The sequence below is a fragment of the Pyrus communis genome, chromosome 10, assembly GCF_963583255.1.
Source record: "Pyrus communis chromosome 10, drPyrComm1.1, whole genome shotgun sequence".
In the NCBI taxonomy this organism is placed as follows: domain Eukaryota; kingdom Viridiplantae; phylum Streptophyta; class Magnoliopsida; order Rosales; family Rosaceae; genus Pyrus; species Pyrus communis.
In genome coordinates this window covers 12,148,803-12,170,273 of record NC_084812.1, presented here as the reverse complement: position 1 = coordinate 12,170,273, position 21,471 = coordinate 12,148,803, and the positions used below count along the sequence as shown (strand labels likewise).

The following is a 21,471-nucleotide window of genomic DNA, read 5'->3' as shown; positions in this document are numbered from 1 at the left end:
GGACATCATGGTTGATTCAACCTCAGGTCAAGGCCTGATGTCGTTCATAGATGGCTTTAGTGGGTACAATCAAATCAAGATATCTGCCAAAGATGCTAAGAATATGACTTTTCGTACACTATTGGGAAACCTTTACTACACAGTCATACCATTTGAACTCAAAAATGATGGTACCACCTATCAATGAGCAATGACGACAATCTTTCGTGACATGATGGGAAAAAAGGGGGAAAACTATGTAGACAACCTCATCTTGAAATCCAAGACCAAGGAAGGGCACTAGGAAGTCCTGAAAAGATGCCGAGTATAAGGGTTAAGATAAAACCCAAGAAATGCATCTTTGGTGTTTCCTCGGGCAAGTTCCTAGGCTTCCTGGTGTATCAGCACGACATTGATGTAGATCCAGAAATAGTGCGCACCATCGGAACTCTCATGCCTCTAATAAATGTAAAAGAATTGAAAAGCTTGATGGGGAAGCTGTCATACATTTGGCGTTTCATCTTAGATTTAGTAGCAGCAACATGAGCCTTCGCCTTACTGCTCAGGAAAGGAAAGGAATTTGTGTGGGCCAAGGAATGCACCGAAAGCCTATGAACGAGTCCAACAGCTAGTCACCAACCTTCCTACCATGAAGACACATGTCCAGGACATTCTGCTCAAGCTCTACCTAGCTGTAATAAGCATTACTGTATGAGCCCTGCTTGTTTAGAACAGTCCAGTCAAGGAAGAAACATCAATCTACTATGTCAACAGACAGCTAAGAGGCGCCGAAACCCGCTATGAGAAGACTAAATGCCTTAGGTTGGCTATTGCCTACACATCACAAGGGTTATGCCACTATTTCCTAACCCACAAGCTGCATTGTAAAGTCTGACCCCGTAAGGTACTAGACCCATACTATTTAGTTGTTTGGCATGTTGGTTGCTCCAACTTTTCGAATTCGATACTATATATGTGACGCCTAAGGCTATCAAAGGCCAAGCTGTAATAGACATGTTAACATCGTTTCCCAAAATGAATCAGCCATTATTTCCAAAGAAATCCTTGTTACACAGCCAAAGATAGCTGCCACCGATGTGGAAAATAAGCTATGGGTCATGCATTTTGATGGTTCTTCCACAACCACGGGAGGATGAACTGGCATTATACTTGTCAATCCAAATGGCCAAGCTATTGCCCTATCTTTTAAGCTAAGTTTTCCATGCACAAACAACATAGTGGAGTATGAGGCTTTTGTCATGGGCCTTTCCATAGCCAGGGAAATGGGTGCAAAAAGGATACAAGTCGTAGGGGACTCGAATTTGGTATCTTCATAGTAACGGAAATAACATTGGCATTATGCCGCATTATGGCCGAGAAACTCATAGCAAGCTTCAAGCAGGTGGTGTTGGAATATATTCTCGGGCACAACTAACAGATATGCGGATGCCCAAGCCACACTAGGTTCGAAGGTTGCTTTCGTTAAAGAACAACTCAACATTGCTGTGATCAGAAGGAAGCCCCAGCCATTAATGCAGCCTTCACAGATGAAGCGTTAGAGGATAACGACTTGAGGGAAACTGTCAAAAGGGAACTTTCCAAGCCAAGCAAAGAGCTCAACATCAAATATCTTAAGGATTACATCAACGTCGCTGGGACACTCTACAAGTATATGTCCGGATAAGTGTTAACCTGATGCCTTAGACCAGCAGTTGCATGAAATTCATGAAGCCATATACGGAGTCGACCAAGTAGTAAGCCTTTATCGCCGACTACAAAGGAAAAGGGTATTATTGGCCAGAGATAAAGCAACAAGCCATATACATCCAAGCCGAATGTCCAAAATGTAGCAGAAAACTTTCTCTAGGAAAGGCATTTGCAGTTTCCAGCACTAATGATTGAAAATCCCCATACATGACCTTTTGTGTCGATGGAACATTGCCAAGCAATATTAAGGGCACACGCAAACTAAAAAGGACAACCAAGAAATACTTCGTGGACAAAGCAACTTTATACCAGAAATGATTCAATGAGGAACCATTGAGATGCCTTGGGCCATCCGAGTCATTACAATTCATGCAGGAGGTACATGCTAGAGAATGCGACGAGCACCAAGGAAGAAAAATGTGTACATGCAGCTACTGAACTTAAGATACTATTGGCCAACCATGAGGGAAGACATGCGCAACATAGTCAAGAGATGCCATGTATACCAAGTCCATGGAAACTTAATCCACAAGCCTCTAACACTACTGCAAGATATACGCATCCTATGGCCATTCCATACTCGGAAGCTCGATTTGATAAGAACAATCAACTTGACTTCCAAAGGCCTAGCCATTGAGTACTTCATAAAGTGGGTAGAGCAATCCTTTACAGGAAAGCAACATGAGCAGCAATATCTAATTTCATCAGGGAATGCATGGTTTGTCAATTTGGGATACTTTACAAGATAGTAAGCGATAACGGCACACCTTTTGTGAACAAACAAGTAAGTACCACACTCAATGGTTACAGGATCAAGCATTGTCATTCCATGTTGTATTATCCTCAAGAAAACGGTCAAGCTGAAGCCACAAATAAGACATTCACTAAGGATTCTAAGAAAAATGGTGCACAACTACCCTGGGGGCCGGATAACGCATCTCCTAAACGTCCTATGGTCATATCGCACACCTCCAAGGAATGCTACAGTTTTTTTCTCCCCACTTGTTGGTGTATGGGTTCAAAGTTATTTCCCCTGTGGAAATGATGATGCCTAGAGCAAGAGTTTTAACATTCAACGATGTGGAATAGGATGTTACAGCATTCGCAAGCTGGAGATGGAAATACCTTGAGTTACTTGAGGAAAAAGGCAAAAGTAGCTAGAAAAACAGCCATATACCACCAATAAGTTACCAAAGCCTATAATCGCATAGTCAAGCCACACAATTTCAAGGAAGGAAATCTTGTCCTCAGGACAACCGAGCACATAAATAGGCAGATCTTTGGACCTTCAAATTTTGCCCTGCATTGGGAAGGTCCTTTTGTGGTCAAAATAGCCTATCGGAGCAGTTACTACTACTTGATATCAATCAAGAAGGGTATGTTAATGGAGCTTATCAATGTAAAGTGCCTAAAGCCTTATTACTACTAAAACATTCATGCTTATTTTAGAAGAACAAGCTCATTCTATACGATGATCATTTTGCTTACTCTATGAGGCCTTGTAAAGCCATGGAATGATTAATGTACCCCAAATTTTAATGAAATGAATGGGCATTTTGTCAAAATCTTTGGTACATTTGTTTCTTTACATTGGCAAGAGTAACTAGAAGGATTTCTTTTAAAAAAGCTATAGCAGTAATCAAGCCAAGGCTATAAGAAAAGCCCATGCCAAGCAAAATGCCCTACGGGTAAAATCATGCTAAGGCTACAATAAAAGACTATGCCAAGCAAGCTGCTCAATGGTTCAAAGCAATGCTTATGCAACATGCCAAGCCAACACGCCATACAAAACCACTTGAGTCGAGCAAATAAAGTTTTTTTTTTTAAGTAATCAAACAAATCAATGCCAAGCCTAACAATGCAAAATCAATGCCAAGCCTAGCAATGCAAAATCAATGCCAAGTAAATTGCTCAGTGGTTCAAAGCAATGCTCATGTAACATACGAAGCCAACACGCTATGCAAAACCATTCGAGTCAAGCAAATTATGTTTTTTTCAAAGTAATCAAACATATCAATGTCAAGCCTAACAATGCAAAATCAATGTCAAGTTTAGCATTGCAAAAATCAAGCCAAGAAAAGAAAAGCTTTTAAAACCAGCAAGCCAATCAAGCTTTTAAAAAACATCACAAACATAAAACCTTCAGGTATTGACACATATGGACGAAAGATAAAGCTACTCACATCATGTAAAAGCTCCAAGAAGTCCTGCTTCTTTGCCAGAATCTTCGTGAACCAATGGTAAGCCAGAGAGAACTTTTCAGGCTAGTAAGAGAAAAAGTCAATGACATAGCGGTTATTCATTGCACTGAAAAGGTAAGGGGTTATCTTCAGACCCTTGATACTCTTCTACAGGAAGATTTGTAGAAAGTTGACATAGAGGAAACTCTTTAACGTGGCATTACCCACAACTTGCTCCTCAAAGGAATGAAGCTAGTCCAACTCATGGTAAAGAAGCCCAAGGAAAAACGAAGCCAGCATGATCACATAGCCACACACAATCGCAATGTCCCAAGGAATCACTTGGTGGCTGAAAGTGTCTTCGCTATCACAGAAGATGAAGCGGCTTAGCCACAAACACAACATAGCCTCAAATCATTAGTTTAGTTCTTGTTTCTTCTGCCAAAAATGCTTGATCCATTCATTGAAGCCGAAAGCCTTACTCGGAGAAGTAAGGACACCCTTCTTCAAAATATCAAAAGTATCAACGTCTGCAGGATAAAAAATATAGTGGAAGAAATCCACAATACCCACAATCAAAAAATGCATAATATTGGCAACATATTTCATAGTAGGCGTAAACTCTCCCTAGGCACAAATGAAGGTATAGGTATCTGAAATCCACCTCCTAACCACATGGCAAAGAAGTTCAGGCTCAAGGCAAACAACTTGCTTCTTGGTCATGAAAATGACGTTCAAAACCTTGGCCCTTGTCAAGGTCGCACACTGGCTCGCCATGCCAAGTTCAGTATCCACCCAATCTGCTCAGCTAGTGGCCTCACCACAGAAGAACTCAAAGTGGATCGGCATGGTGGGAAATAGCTCACTCTCGATGCAGCACTAGGAAATGCGTCTGGGATTGATAAAAGGGACCAAGTCTAAGGAAGGCTCATCCTCCTTGAAAGCCTTATTCTGAGAACCAAGATGAAGCGACGACCTACCTCGTTGAAGACTGTCCCTAATGGAACCATCCACCACAATTAGACACTTTATTGATTCCATAGCCATAACGCACCCATGGAAAGCAAACGTTAAACCATAGATACTACAAGCCAGTGAAACATGCAGGAAAAAATGTACAAGCATACGAAGCGAAGCACGACAATGGATCTACCCTGGGAAAGCAAGTAGGCACACCCTGGGAAAACAAGCAAGCACGCTATATGATAGGAGCATATTCATGCGACTTAAATGGCTTGTTCTCGTGCATTTACGTTATGTTTCTCTAGTTATTTTAGTCCTTTATGCTTCTTTTGTGTGTTTTCAGGTTCTAAGGGCTTAGGGAGCAAGAAAGTGCATTTTGAGGCTATTTGGAGCATTTTTGGGCATGGATTGGATAACTTATCCATGGAGCTAAGATGATGGACGAATTTGAAGGCCTTGTATGCCTTTGGGACATAAAACAAAGGGCCTAGCCCAATCAAACAAACCTTTGAGCCATGCAAAACCTCTAGCCCAATCAAACAATGCATCACAAACCCAAAACCATCAAGAAACCATCCCTTGCCGTGCCTTCCACATCAATTCCAGCTTGTCTTCATCATTGCAGCCACTTTGCCCTTTTATTTATGCATTAAACCTATTTCCTTTCCCTAAATTGCAGCCACAATCCACACCTTTCCAACCTAGCTGCACCCTACATACATTAATTAGCCATTCTTTTCATATTGCACTCACATGCATTCACATGCATTTCAAGAACCAAAACAACATTGTGCCGTGCCTTCCCTTGCCATTTTCAGTCATCACACTTCATCATTACACCACCATTCATTCATTAATCCACATGCACACTCACCCATCCTCTCCAATCACATGCATCATCATCATTCAACCAAGCCTAACCCGTGTATCCCCTCCTACATTCCACAAACAAGCCACATGCATTACACCCCACATGTCCCTTTAATCCTTCAAACATGCACCCTTTATTCTTTCATTAATTAAACCACAAATCAGCCACACATTCACCCCTTTCTCCACACCAAAACCGTGCATACACACTTCATTCCATTCATTCATCATCCCATCTCAGCCGCACCATTTATTCCACCCTAGAGCCTCATTATTCAATCTATCATTCAGCCATCTTCCACCCCCTTTAATCATTTAACCCACATGCATTCACACACACTTCACACAAACAAAATTCACATGCAAAACAGCAACCATTCCATGCAAAACAGCACCATTCACCCTTTGCCGTGGAATTCATTCCCCTTTCCAGCTTTCCCTTTCATTTCCAGCTCTAACTCTTCATCATTGCAGCCACCTACATACATTATTTATTAACTCTTCATCATGCAGCCAGAAAATGAGCAAGAAAGCTTCCCACACACATGCAATTCCAACATCAAAAACTGTCAATGCCGTGGGATCCTTGTGCTTTCCAGCTTTCCTAGCTGTTTTCCACCACATTCCAGCACATGCATGCTTAAACAAACAGCCATTTGCACCTCCATTTCTCCTATAAAAGCCCTTGCATTCCCATTACCAAGACATCTCATTTCATACACAACACACCACAAACACACCACCAAACTTCCTTTGCCGTGGCTTCCCATCTCTCCCTTATAATCCAAACACCATTCCTCTTCCATTTCAATCATTCCCCAATCCATTCAACACACCAACAACATCCCTTAGACCTTATGCTACAATAAAGAGGAAGAGAAGAGGGCCTAAACGTTCATACAATTCAAGTTTGAGTTGTTGGAATGTTTAGGTGTTTCTTTGATTTCAATGTTTAATTTTAATTCTCTTTGTTTTGTATGAGGAACTAAACCCCCCCTTGGCTAGGGGGGATTCGAAATATATGTTTATGCTTGCATTTTGATTTGATTACTTCTAATTGCGTTTCATAAGTTGTGGATTCAATTTGTTTAACTGTTTGATTGATAACGTATTTATGTATGCTTATTGAGAGTGCACGCTTAATTTTCATGCATGAATATGACGCTAGAATATAAGTGAGTTTCACCTAATAGTTACGAACTTTTATTCACAAGTAGTGGAGGTTGCTTATAAACAATCGCGTTAAACGAATTCTTGGCATAAGTTTCATGCAATCATAGTAACGAATGCCTCGTCAACACTTATAATTTTCATAGAGCGTAATGATTCTTGCTTGTATCTCTATTATGCAATCATGTAGGGGACTTGTGGGGAATGTTTTGGGTTGTCGTATGCAATCATCCAATTCAATAACGTTAGGAAGATTTGAAGGTTAATTAGTGCATCACGGTTAACTTGGAGTGTTGAGAATTAATGATTTATAGAAATGCAATTGGAAATCGTTTTATTATGCAAGTATAACATGTATGGAGATGAACCCCTTAGCTAGCCTTCATTCCATTCAATTCTATCACACATTCACATTTACATTTTGCTTTTACTTACAATCTGTTCTTTTAGTTTAAATTCGTCAAAACCTAAATCCCCCTTTACTTTCTTGTCAAATTAGTTAGAAATCAATTTAGTTTGTGTTTATAAGTGTTATGATTCAATTTGTTACATAAATTCGTCCAAAGTACTCAAAGTGCTCAAAACTGCCCAGAAAGTGATTTTAAGGCAGTTTTGAGTGTTTTGGGTAATGTTTGAGTCTTTTGGTTTGTTTTAGTGTTTTAAAGTTTAGTTTTGCATTCCTTGAGTCTAGTATAGTGTTTCATATTGTTATTTTACGTTTTTGAGTCAAATCCAAGTGGTTAACAATCCCTCCTAATCCCCGGTCCAGAAAGATCCCTACTTACATACTTACTACAATTGTCAAAAAGAGGGTTTAATTTGTGTGCTTAACTATTTTCGCATCACTCTAGGAAAGCAAAAAGGTACGTTCATAAAATTCAAAGCCTTTCATGCAAAATTCTAAGACGTTAACATAAGACTATTTTCCCTACATATTATCACACAAAACACATGCATCTTTCCCTACACATGCCATGCTATCAAAGCCCTAAAAGATCTAGCCAGAGAAAGTATCATACACGTATATCTAAGCAAAAACAGGTTATATGCAGTCAAGCTAATCATGTCAAGTAGATCAATGCAATAAATCAATTAATCTTACTCAAGCAGCACCAACATGCAAACAAGCTAGGCTCAATGATAATTACGCAGTACACATGAAAAGTAAGAAAGAAATCACAAAAGGCGAACACACAAGATTTCGAAGCAGTAGGACTCCCAATGAGTTGAATTTGATTTCTTGAATGAACAAACCGCACCCCTTGTGCGCCCATGCTAAAACCCTAAAATCTTTGGAATACATAATCAAAAGGAAGAAACGCATGCCTACTTTCATCATCAGGGCAAACAAAGAAAGTAGAAAGAAGAAAGAAGAAGAAAAATTCAAAAAGGTCAAGAGAAATACTTCCTTACCCGAGGAAGACCTTGTCACGAGCAGGAGAATCACGGATGGGATGGCACAACCTAGCATAGAAAGTAGAGATGAATTTGGAAAGAAAATCAGTTATGAAAGATTTGAAGAAGAAATGAAAATTAAAGGTTGAGAGAAAAAGCAAGGTTAAATTAAATACTTGTCCTAGGGAGAATAGCAATTTGTAATGGTTACCAAGTGGAGGCGGGGAATACCTAGAGTTTCTCCATATGACTGGACATGCACGGGAAGTAAGGGAGCACAATGGCAGGGAGTTATTAGTTGCCACACGGGAAGAGGAAGAGTCTTATCAAGAAGCCCACATTCAAAAAAGGAATCCCTCAGGCCTGGGGTTAATTATTCAGCCCCTTCAAGAATTCTTATAGCCCAAATAATCAAGGGGCTAATGTTAGGGCCTAAAAATGTCACACATCAATCCAACTAAGTCTTAAGGCCCAATTATCATGTAAAGCTTATATTCCAGCCTAAACACATGCCAAGGCACGGGATCGATGAGAAATATATTTACAAACATGTTATACCACAGTGACTAAGACAGATATTTGCGCCATGCTCATGCCTATTCATCACATCATGCTTCCTCATGCTAGTCATTATTCATGTGAAGCCCAAGTTATATATTCGAGGCTTGTCAAGTAGATTGTAGTGTGGATGGTTATGGAAGGTTACTGGGCCTACAAGGAATTGGGGTTATGGAAGACTTTAGGCTACTTAAGGGCCCAAGGATCCAAACCCATACCCTTTGCATTTCACGCAAGCAACATTGAGAAAGAACTAGCCTAGTTTACCCATTTCCTTAGCAAGATAACCCTCTTAGTTATGACTAAACTAGATTTATGCACTAAATGCATGCTACACACAGCAAGTCAGGAATTTAATGTTGACTTTCCATTCCTAGTTTGCACAGACAACCAACGCGTGAAATCCATGAGGCGCGCTACCAGAAGTAGCTCCTGCGAAAGGCCACCCTAGGAAAGTCGCACCTTGGGAAGAAGCAGATTACAGGTCTTAATGGTGTAGCTACCTTACACCTAATGGGGGAATAATATGAGGGCTAGGGAGAAATGAAGGGAAGACAAAGCCACAAAGGGAGATTCCCTTGAAGCCTAAAGAAGAACCTTTCACTTACATAAGGAGAGGGGGAAACCATTAAAGACAATGGACAAAAGATTGAGAGGTAACACAGAGAGATAGAGAGAACGCATAGAAGAGAACCACCCAGGAAATAAGCCCATATAATTCCATCTAGCCCAGAAACATTATCCAAGCCTCAAACATCATCATCCATGCAATCTTAGTAATTTCCATAACCTTCCATTAAAGATCCCAGCCATTAGAAACCTTACTATCACACTAGGATAACCTAGATTATCCAGTCAAGAATATCATACAACCATGCAAATCTCTTCTCTTTCATGTTAAACCGACAATCTTCTAGCTTCCACATAACGCTTCACTTGAGCAAGTCATTATCTTAATCAATCATGTTATCTTCGAGCCGTTGATGTTACCAGGGTATTTCCTAAGACAAGCTAACTCTTTCGAGATATTCCGGGACTTGGTACGAATCCGCACCAAGGGAGACAAGAGACGTTCTCAAAGCCTAAGTCCATCTCGACCTAAAAGTACCCCAACACTCATTTATTTGGAATCGTGTTGTCCGTGGGTTTAGAGTTAGTGTCTGATTTAGACTTGACCTATGTGATTGTGGAAAGCAATTCAGCGACAACAGTTGGGGTAGTGCAAAGTTCCACCGGTGATCTTTTAAGCTTTCGATTTTTGAGTTTTCATTTTGTTCTTCCTAGAGATTATCACAAACTTGCTAAGTTTGCACTCTTGATTAATGTTGATATATGTTTTCATGTCATCTTTTATGATTCTCATTGTACTTGAGTTTAATGCAATTGTTATGTTCTGAAAAGATTGTTTAATGTAACATTTTAATATGAAGTTGGAAGAGAAAATATGGCTTGCATTTAATGCCTTAACTAGGGATTTGGATCCCATTCGAACCCTCTTTTTAAGGATTATAGGGATCCTCACATCCAATCTATTCATCGTACATCGTGCAGCCAGAATTTATTATTAATTTTTTTATTTAAAATTAAACACAAATAGTACCTAACGAAACTGGCCGCACGATGTACGATGAACAGATAGAATGTGAGGATCCTTAGGGTCCTCACAGCTTAAGAGGATCCGGAGATGATCCTCATCCTTAAATAGGTAGCATATTACATTTTAGGATAATACTTGGGTGTGAGTACTTTCATTTTAATTTTGTGATATTTTAACACATGTTTTGTTGTTTTAAAAAATAATGGACATGCTTTTTTTTTTCTTGGGCTTTAAAAAACAAGGAACACGTGACTTTTCATTTTTTGGGGCCAAATGAAAAAGTGCATACATAGAGTATTCACTAGTGAGTACCTAAGTATTATCTTACATTTTATGGCACACTATTTTAGTGATGTGATTGCAAATTTGTATCATTTATGGTGTGTCGGAGAATGATTCTCTCCCTTCTAAATTCTCTTTCCTTTCCGCCCCTCCAATTTGAACGGCTACGATTAAGCCATAACAATATCTTATGTTGACTTCTTTATAGAGAAAAAGACAGAGGAAAATGAGAGAGGAAGGAAAGGGAGGGAAGACAATCCTACTTATGGTGTGCCAATGCATGTAAGGGTGGGCACAGTGCAATTCAGTGTTGTTCCACCCTCAAAATGGAATCGAAATCGGAATCGGGAAATATCAACGGTTCAATGCAGTTCTGCTTAAATTTATTACTAAAATCATACGGTTCGGTCCACACTGGTTTCGGTTAGGTCCATGCCGATTTACGGTTCCGAATACTAAGTCGTTTGAATACCAAATCAAAATGTTATTCAAAGTTTACTTTTTTTTTTTTCCTCTTGTTTTTTGCATGCTTGCATTCAAATATGATTCAAAAATGGTTATACAAAGTTACAAATAAAACAGCAAGTGGCCATTTACTACAGTGGTGGAAAAGTGTTGAGCCCTTGCATGACGGCGTGCGTTCAAACTCTGCTGGTAGCTAATCTAACATCTAATTTAACAAAGTCTATTATGTGATAAAAAAAGAAAGAAGTTGCAAATAAAATATAATGTTCAAATACTAAATCAAAATGCAAATGTTGTTGACACCAAGCAAACAAAAAAGGAAACACAATTCAAATGTACATATAACATTCAAAAACATATATACATCCACACATACAAATACATCTACTATGTAGTAAAAATGTTAGTATGAATACAATATTTAAGCCCAAAAGAGACTTATCAAGAGATTAAAAAAAATAAAAAATAAAAACCACAGGAAAAGGGAAAGAGAAAAAAAAAAAAAAAAAAGATGTAACTAAACACTATAAGATCACTTTATATAAAATAAAAAAAAATGAAATCGAAATATGAATGTCAAATTGAAAAATGTTCCCATGCAGTTGCACTAGGTGAAACCTGTATACAACTATTAAATTTAATTAATTATTTGTATTCATGGTTTGGTTCGGTTCTAAGTGGTTCTACTAACATGAAAACTGGAACCAGAACCGGTATGAATGGTTTGGTCCGGTTCTTAAACCTACGTTGACATTTTTTTTGTTAACACAATTTTTTATGATTTATTTTGTAGTGGTTTGATTCGGTTTGGTAGTTCCACGGTTTTTATGCCTACCCCTAAATGCATGCCATAAATGATATGAGCATTTTACGACAAGAGTATTTATGGCATGCATTATGTGCGCTGTTAGAGTAACTCCACCTGTTTTAAGAGGGTAAAGGTAAGGCAAGGGTAAGGGCAGTGAAATTGTCTTTAGTATTCACTTTAAACATTAATTGTCATTGTGCAACATCAGTTTAAGAAGAGGAAGGGCAATGACGATTATTATTCAATTTTTTTTCTTTTTTTAATTTGTATGCCTTGTAATTGTGTACTAAGTAAATTTGTTCTTTGAAATAAAACTCCCTATTTAACTCTGATAATTTAATTTTAAATACAAAGCAAACATAGCATTATAAACAAGCATAATTAATAAAAATAATAATAATTAAATTGTTTAAGTGTGTTCCTTAAAAAATTTGTGTTTTTTGGTAATTTTTTTCTTTTGGGTTAATCATGACCGTTGATTTCTAAAATAAATTAAATCATATACACCAAATTGTGCCACACAGCACAACTTAAAATTTTTAATTTTTTTAACGTTGGAAATCCAACTGCTGAGGGCTTTTTATCTTGTTCTTGGTGGGTTGCACGTGGTGGAGCCCAAGCTCAGTGCCGATGTCAGCAAGAAAAGCCCGCAAGTGCAAGCCCATGCATGAATAGGCAAGGCAGGAGAAAGGGCCTTTGGCCCAATTGCCTTCCAATTTTGGACCGGTGGAGCACTTTTTTTTGGGCCAAGGCGATTAAGTGTGTCATACAAGGATAATTTTGATGTGGTGGGTGTACTCGGTAAGTGTGCCTTTCTACAAAGGAAAATACTAGGAAGATCATTTTTGTGGACTACATTATGTGGCGCTTGATAATTAGATTTTTAACTAAACTATTAAAGAAAATATCTAACCATCACCCTCCACGTAATTTTGGTCACAAAATCGCCTAGTCAGTAAAAAAGTCGTTTGTAAATTGCAACATTCTCTCCATTCCAGAATTCCACGGATTTTACAAACACCAAAAATGATGTCGGCATTAATTGGATAACATAACCAGTCCTCTACATCTACAAGATATTGAAATATTGAATCATAAAACTGCTTCTTTTTCCTCAATAAAATCTGCACTGGAAAAGTGGTCTCATGATGATCAGCTAGCTACGAAATATGAGATATAATCAAAACCTAAAACCCTACTTGATCACCATAACATCTTTAGCGATGCCGTCTTCGAATCCACGTCCAGTATCCCCATAGACATTGTTCTCCTTGACGAGCTTTTTAGCCGAACCCGAAACCCTAAACGCCTTCTTCAATCCAATTATCAACCTCTCACTAATTTTCTTGGTCGATCTCGGAGTCCCCTTGCAAGAAGAAGACCAATTAGAAGTCCCTCCAGTTGTCTCGGCCGATTCTTTACTAGTGATAATCCGAAAACTAGCCGAAGAAGCAGATGCTTTGTCACCCTTTACAATCTTATTGTTCTCACTAGTGCCAAAATGGAAGCTCGAAGACCTACGCCCCGAGTCCATTAATATGTTTGTTTCCTGTTTCTCATGACACTCGTGCAGCAACATCTTCATGCCATTAAGTTCTTCCTCCAAACTTTGTATCCGCGAGCTTGTGGCCGCCATTGTGGCCTTGAGATGCGCAGATTGGCGGTGGACTGTGTCACGTTGAAGGAGCGAGCCTAGAGTGTTGACTGCGACGGGCTCTATTTGTTTGCTATTGTCACGGTGATGATGACCATCATGGTCGCGGTGATGAGGTTGGATTTGGGTATGATCAGTTACTGCTGCTGCTGCGGAGAAAATGGTGCGGCGAGTTTTGAGCTGCTCAATCAACATGGCTCGGACTATGAACCGAAGGGGCATTATGGGGTTTTGGACTGCCTCAAGAAGGAGTTGTGGTGAGAGCTTGCTGCAGTCAATTGAACTGCATATTTGAGTTTTCTCATCCTCTGTAATCTTTCCACTGTATCTCTGTGAAATGTAGCATTTTTTATATGGATACACAGAAGAAGCTATATCAACTACAGAATTCTTTAGTTTACCTAACAAAACTAAAAAACTCCGATTCGGACAATACAATTCACTATATAGTTTTAAACAAAACGGCATAACACATACAAACTTAACCTAGCTAATGTTCACGTTCCACTAAGTTCTAATTAGGTGGCTAATTTGACACTTGCCGTTTGCAAAGGACAAAGAAAGACATAGCATTAACAGAAGAAGAAGAAGACAAACGTGAGGTGATTGATGTCTTACCATAAGATAAAGATCAACGAGCTTATAAACAACATCGTGGTTTCCAAAACAGCGTTGGATGGCCTCCGCAACTATTTGAAAATCCTCTGGGCACACCGTTATAACCTCGTTCAACCAATCAGCACCGTTGTCACCCTCGCTCGACAGAGCCAACGCCTCAATGCACCTGCTAACAAGGAATGCTGCTGTTTCTGCTTCAGGAAGCAAAGACAGACACGAACGGAAGACAACAGATGCGTAATCTCTATTAACGGCAACTACTTGGCGGAAGTAGGTGTCTGCTAAGTGGAGCAAGTTGTCATCGCCATTGTAGTCGGTCTCCGTCATCTCAAGCAATTCGGCTGCTGTCCTTAGAGCAGCGACATCGAACAGCGTTATGACAAGGTGAGCTCCGTAGCAGAATTCGGCTACGAGAGTGAATGTTTCGGCTGAAATGTTTAAAGGCATCGTGAAATCTGAGACTATTTCCGTTAGCTGACGTTTTAAATATGTGCTTCTTGATGTCAGAGGATCCTATAAATTAACAAAAAAAAAAAATGAGAGATAATTAGTATACAATCACTTTCATCAGTAGCTGGCAAATAATATGTAGCAGTACACACACACAGATTTTTATTTATACATCAATATATGGTATATATTACTGAATTTAACAGTTGGGCATGCGCTCAATAATCCAACAAAATAAAACGAGGGAATTCGAGCCGCTTAAAAGCAACTGTATGTTTTCGAAAAAACTTAGCCGATCTACATCTATACGAGTGCTTAATTAAACTTATGATTCTGCATTCTTTAATGGGTGGGTAATGTTAGGTAGATTAAATTTGTAAACAAAATTTACAAATTAAATGATGTGTCACTAATAGGAAAGAGCACGTTTATCCACGCTTAAATAATAATTCAATTATCAACTTTCATATCATTTAGTTTACAAAATTTTGTTTACAAATTTAGTCTCCCTAGCATTAATTACCCTTCTCTAATTAAGCGACAAATTTTCACTAAGAAAGGGATGGATGCGTAGTGTTTAGTTTTACAAATCCAATCGCTGGACAATTTGGAATACAATGTGTGTTTATATATGCGGCCAACTGGTGGTTAAAAAACCAATGGAAGTTCGTAACTTCATAGTTCACTATTGACACTTAATCCCAAACTTCTTGCTTTTGAATCGCACTGGGGAAGAAAAACTAGGGATGCAAGTGTGAGTTATGACAGTTACCAGAGCAGTGTGTTTACATACGTACTGTGTTTACACGTTTGCATTCAAATTTGAATTTATCACTTCGTAAACCAAAATAATTTAAAGTAATGTTATACGTACCACATTTTTTATACCGTATTTGTTCCACCTCTCTAATAGAGGTAGGTGCCACCAACTAATATGAGTTTTGTCTATATCATAGTAATATAAAAATGGGTGTTGTCTCTATCATGGCGATACAAAAATATAACAAGAATAACATTTTTGATAATTTAATTTAACGTACCGGCGATATCGCCTCGTCAAAAAATAAAATAGGATTACCACATGGAGTAAATGGGGATTCTGTCAGTCTAATATAGCAAAAAAGTTTGCATCTCGTCCCTAAAATTTTTCCAAATCAAATAACCCCAATTTCAACTGTATGATTTCCCACAAATACAAATTTCATCTTCTAATTGTTCAACCTGGCAAGACGAAAATGTGCAGAAATTGGAACATAATTTCATCGTTTTCTCTCAAATGGCAAATACTTTCTTGTCCTTCATTCTTTTTACCCATCTCCCAAAAAACTGGAAAAAAAAAAACCCATGAAAATACAAACAGCTTAATTATAATTAAGGAGGGGAATTGTCACAGACCTTGTGCAGATGGAAACATTTTCCCTGAACTCGGATTAATACTTCCGCTTTTTGCCCTGTTGCCCGAGACCTAAAAGTTACGCACAAAACAAAAACAAAACAAGAAATTATCAGTGTATTACATAATTATTTGTCACAAACGATATGACTAGTTTGAATCCGGAACGTGGTGAAAAGGGGAAGAATATGTAATTACCATGATTCTACTCTGGAGTGGAGGGGAGTGGAAGGAGAAGAGAGGGCAGGGGAGAGAGAAGGAGAAGCCGAAGAGAATTCATAGTCTTCTTCCTCGTAGATGGTCTCAACAACTCCAAGATTTTTCCAACCCCTCATTGCCTGCCGCTTAGCAGTTAGCAGCAGCCAACCTCCTCCTCTCCTTGAAAAACGCAGTTTTGATTTCTGAACCCCCTTTTTTTATATTTATTTATTGGTGTGCTGCTTTAAATGCGATTAGGGTTTTATGTTTTGAAAGGGTGAGGAATTCGGAAGAATTCGGAATTAATTCCTTGCTGCTTTCGTTCGTTTAGGTTTGTATATTTATGGCGTGCATGTGATCGCTCATAAATGCATGCCCAGGAAGAGCAAACAATTCACTCCTTTGCCTTCAATGCTGTTTTTACTTTTTATTCAATGGTAACAAAACTTACAGTGCTTTGGATTATAAAATATTTTGAAAATTTTACTTGTTAATTAATTTATTTATTTATTGGTATTTTTGAACAAGATCCAAATTCTAACAATTATCATTTACCACTTAGTACTACAATCTAGTTTCCTCTTCAAATGTAAGTGAGAGATCTTAGATTTGATTCTCGTCAAAAGCGAATTTGAACAACATTATTGCTAGTTCATTATGAGGCTTAGCCTACTCCCCCATTCCATTAGTATAAATAATATCGTTTGTTCAAAAATAAAATAAAAATTCAAAGTGTCCCATATTCCGAAATACAAGACACTAGTTGGCTCTTACTTTCACCTAACTATGGATGAACACGCGTCTAAATAATTGAAATTATACACACAAATGGACACGTATATACATGATTTTCGGACATAAATTCTGTCTTATCGTTGGCTTTAAGAAATTTCTGATTTGGACACCCTATTAAATTCTGTTTTGGTATTTCCTATCTCTGAAAACAGGCTTATTGGGCCGTGCCATGTGGTGAAAGCTTCAATTATGTCAACCTGAAAATTGAGGTGGTCTTGTTTGCCTCGTGATTTTGAAAGTACTCAAAATTTCAAACTAATTTGTTCAAAAAAAAAAATATATATATATATATATATATATATATATATTTCAAACTAATAATTTCACCAAATTGGTTAATGCAATAGATTTTTTGAAGGGAAAATGATTTTCACGTTTTTCTTCTGTCATTCTCTGAAATTATTTACTTTTTTTTGTCTTTTAATTTATTGTAGATTTTTCAGTCACGTATTTAGAGACAAGAAATAATACAAAGAAATAGTAAGTTAAAGATTAGATTTCTTCCAATGAAAATGAGCAAATGCATAATAATTTTTCGTGCAAATCAATTATACTATACTAAACAAAATACTAAATAAGAAGATATTTTATTTGGTCACGTATTTAGAAACAAAGACAATACAAAGAAATAGTCTTGAAGATTGGATTAGAAAAATGAGCAAATGCAGAATGATGTTTCGTGCAATCAACTGAGCTAAATAAAATACTAAATAAGAAGATGTTTTACTTTTTATGTACGTATGCGAAATTTAACTTGGAAAAATATAGGCATCATAGCAACAAAAGAATGTTAGTCCTTGGGTATTTTGGTATAAGGGAAAAAAAAATTAATAGTGAAATCAGTGGCGGAGAGAAATTTCAGAGGAAGTGTCTTTCACAAATGTGAACAATTGGCGGATAATAATTACAAAACTACTAACCAGAACATCATAATAACATAACCATTGATAATATTATCTCTTCGCAACCATAATTATCTTTGACGAGTTTTCATACTTTCAAACCTTTGCATGATAACTTTGTCATCATACTACTAAAATTAATAGGGAGAAATCAATAAAAAATTCCAAGCACAAACATTTAAATCATAGGTAAGATAGAGGATAAAGACTACAAGTTGTAGAGAATTAAGATAGAGATTACAAATCCAATTGTTGTTGAATTGATTTGAATTTTGGTGAAATTTCCAAAAATAGGAAGAAGAATAGCTTTGTAGACATGGAGTCTATGATGCCATTAAAATCTCCAGTACCGAAATTATCATGGATTGAGAGCTCTTGTTAGTGGCCCTAAACTTTTGGTGACCAACCACCACCATGATGATTCTCTTGCTCGGCCCCATGAGCCCCATCGTCCTTGACATTTCAACATTTTTGCATTACTCAACACATCCCTAGTCGGCCTCCCATCGATATTTTGTTAGACCTACAACTAATTAGTCTTCGCCAAGGATCACAAATAACATACACACACACACACACACACACACATATATATATATATATATATTTGAGGAGTCTGAGTATGATCATACCTGAGGATGCCATGATACAAGCAGCAAAACAGCTACACAGAGAGTGTTCTACTCACTGAGGAACCTAATATCCAAACCCTATCGATAGTTCTAGATCTTGTTTTGACATTATCTTCCCGTGAGTAGGGACACCTCCTATATAGACTTATAACCCCAACTGCATCCCAACTATCATGGGATCATTAAAGCCTGAAAACCTCCATGTTTGTCAGTTGTTAAACCACAACTGAAGCACGCATTTAGTGTCCTACAAACAAGGGATTTTATCCTTTAAATGGTTTTGACTTTAATTAATTAATTCCACATATGATAGTCCTTATAATGCTCAGTGACAATTCAATAGAGTCCTAATATTCTTCCACTTGAATTATCACTGATCGTATCCTTTATCAACGTATTGAATCAAATTAATCCCTTAGTGATCACTTTTGTCAACACAACCATTAATCCCTTTGTATATCTGCCATAAATTATTTCAAAGAAATGAACCTTAGAAAATCTTATACATCAACTCATACAAGCACCCTAAGATCACATCAGCCAAAATAACTTATGCATGATATAAGTACCGAAACAAATTCAAAGCTTTGTTTCCAAGCTCCTACTGATCAGAGCAATCCACCATTGTCAAGCTTTTGTTTAGCTCCAATGGAATGCTTATGATACCAAGCACATTTAGTATGAATCTTTCATCAGTCCACAACATTTCAATATATTGCATACATATATTTGTACATATACACAATAGCTGAAATAAAACCTCAACCGTTAACATGGTAAAACTCAATAGTACGTGAATTCAAGCTTTAATTTTTAACAAAAGATGAAATCAAACGAAAGATAACTTTTACTTCCATACAGTAGTTGAATCAAAAGATTCAATCGCGCCCATGTTTGCCACATGATTCTTGAAAACTCCCACTGCCAGAGGTTTTGTAAGAAGATCAGCCAACATTAGAGTGTTGTCAATGTGTTCTATAGACACCATTCATGCCTTCACCTTCTCCTTGACTGACTGATACTTGACATCCATTAAACGAGCTGCATAAGATTTCTTGTTGTTTTTAGAGAAAAACATAGCAGCTTTGTTGTCACAATAAATTACAATTAGTTTCGCAATTGTGTCAACTATCTTCATTTCTGAAATAAGATTCTTCAACATCATGGCTTGTTGGGTTGCTTCAAAACATGAAATATATTCTGCCTGCATTGTTGAAGTAGCTAGAATCTTCTACTTTGCACTTCTCCAGAAATAGCACCTTCAGCCATTAGAAAAACATACCCATTCGTTGATGTTCAATCATCCTCACATCCCGCAAAGTCTGAGTCATAATGACCAATCACCTCCAACTTTTCAGTCCTACCATACACTAACATGTAGGATTTGGTCATTTGCAGGTATCGAACAACCTTCTTGGTAGCAGTCTAATGATATTCCCTTGGGTTTGCTTGGAATCTCCCAAGCCACTAACTACAAAAGCTAAATCCAGCCTCGTACAAACTTGGGCATACATTAAACATCCAACAAGCGAAGCATAGGGTCTGTTAGACATGCTTTACTTTTCAATATATCATTCTTAGGACATTAAGACTTGTTAAACTTGTCTCCTTTGCTCATCGGGGCTTTACCTTTTGCACAACTCTCCATATTAAATATTTTTAAGACCTTTTCTATATAAGATTTCTACGAGAGCCCTAGTAAGCACCTTTTCATGTCCCTAATTATTTCTTTTCCAAGCATGAAAGTAGCATCACCCATGTCCTTCATTTCGAAAGTATTTGACAGCAGCCTTTTGGTTTCTATCAGCAAGTTTAGATCATTACCTGCTAACAAAATATCATCGACGCACAAGACAATGAAAATAAACTTGGAACCATACACCTTGAGATACAAACAATCATCGATTTTGTTCTCAATAAAACCAAAACCAGTGACTTTTTCATCAAACTTTATAAACCATTGTCTTGATGCTTGTTTCAACCCATATATCAATTTCCTTAGTTTGCATACCATGTGCTTCTTGACCTCATCAACGAAACTAGGTAGCTGTACCATGTGAATATTTTCATCGAGAACTCCATTAAGGAACGTCGTTTTAACGTCCATTTAGTAAAGCTCAAGATCAAAATGTGCAACTAGGGCAAGAATGACTCGAAGTGAGTCTTTTGATGAAACTTGGGAGAATGTGTTCGAGTAATCCAAACCCTCATTTTGTGTGTAACCCTTTGCAATGAGCCTTGCTTTATACCTTTCAACTTCCCCACTAGAGTCCTTTTTTGTCTTAAAAACCCATTTGCATCCTATGGGTTTTATAAACTCGCCTCTTTCCACCAATTCTCAAACTACATTGAAGTACATCAAATCCATTTCATCCTTCATTGCAGCCTTCCAATCATTAGCTTTATCACAATTAATTGCTTGATTGTACGTGATTGGATCATTGTCAATTCCTTCCTCATGCTTAACCTCTCCCACATATACTATGTAGTCATTCGAGAATGGAGACCTATTTCTTTGTGACTACTTCCTTTGCATTAGAACTTGCTGCACAGTAGTTTGTTGAGTATTATCTTGCATTTCTAATATTTTTGGCTGCAAGTCTTCCAATTCATGCTAATCCATGCAATCAATATGACTTAGAATTCCCACGTCCCCAAAATCAATTGTGTCAGCATGCATTGGAATTTCTTTGAAAGATGACGAAACAATCAAATCTTCTTCAAAAACCACTTCCTTCAAACCTTCATTGTTAGACTGTTGATCTTCAATGAACCTAGCATTATTAGTTTCAAAAATCCTTGTGGATAAACTCGGTGAGAAGAATCTGTACCCTTTTGATTTTTCTGGAAAACCA

The 21,471-nt window shown here is 37.7% G+C and overlaps 1 protein-coding gene across 1 annotated transcript; it reads right to left on the bottom strand.

Annotated features, from left to right (window-relative positions):
• Positions 1 to 12,945: 12,945 nt before the first annotated feature.
• Positions 12,946 to 16,507, bottom strand: LOC137748785 (BTB/POZ domain-containing protein At3g49900). The gene is made up of 4 exons (XM_068488966.1): positions 16,288 to 16,507; positions 16,092 to 16,161; positions 14,247 to 14,759; positions 12,946 to 13,958 (listed from the first exon to the last, which is right to left on the bottom strand). The coding sequence occupies exons 1-4, from the start codon at positions 16,422 to 16,424 to the stop codon at positions 13,170 to 13,172; spliced, it is 1,509 nt and encodes a 502-aa protein (XP_068345067.1). The 5' UTR covers positions 16,425 to 16,507; the 3' UTR covers positions 12,946 to 13,169.
• Between the last annotated feature and the right edge of the window lie 4,964 nt (positions 16,508 to 21,471).

Excerpts from the sequence above, each read along its gene's own strand:
- LOC137748785 (XM_068488966.1), bottom strand. The coding sequence starts at position 16,424 with ATGAGGGGTTGGAAAAATCTTGGAGTTGTTGAGACCATCTACGAGGAA. Across the intron at positions 16,162-16,287 it reads CACTCCAGAGTAGAATCATG|GTCTCGGGCAACAGGGCAAA; the intron begins GTAATTACATAT and ends CGTAACTTTTAG. Across the intron at positions 13,959-14,246 it reads TCGTTGATCTTTATCTTATG|AGATACAGTGGAAAGATTAC; the intron begins GTAAGACATCAA and ends TACATTTCACAG.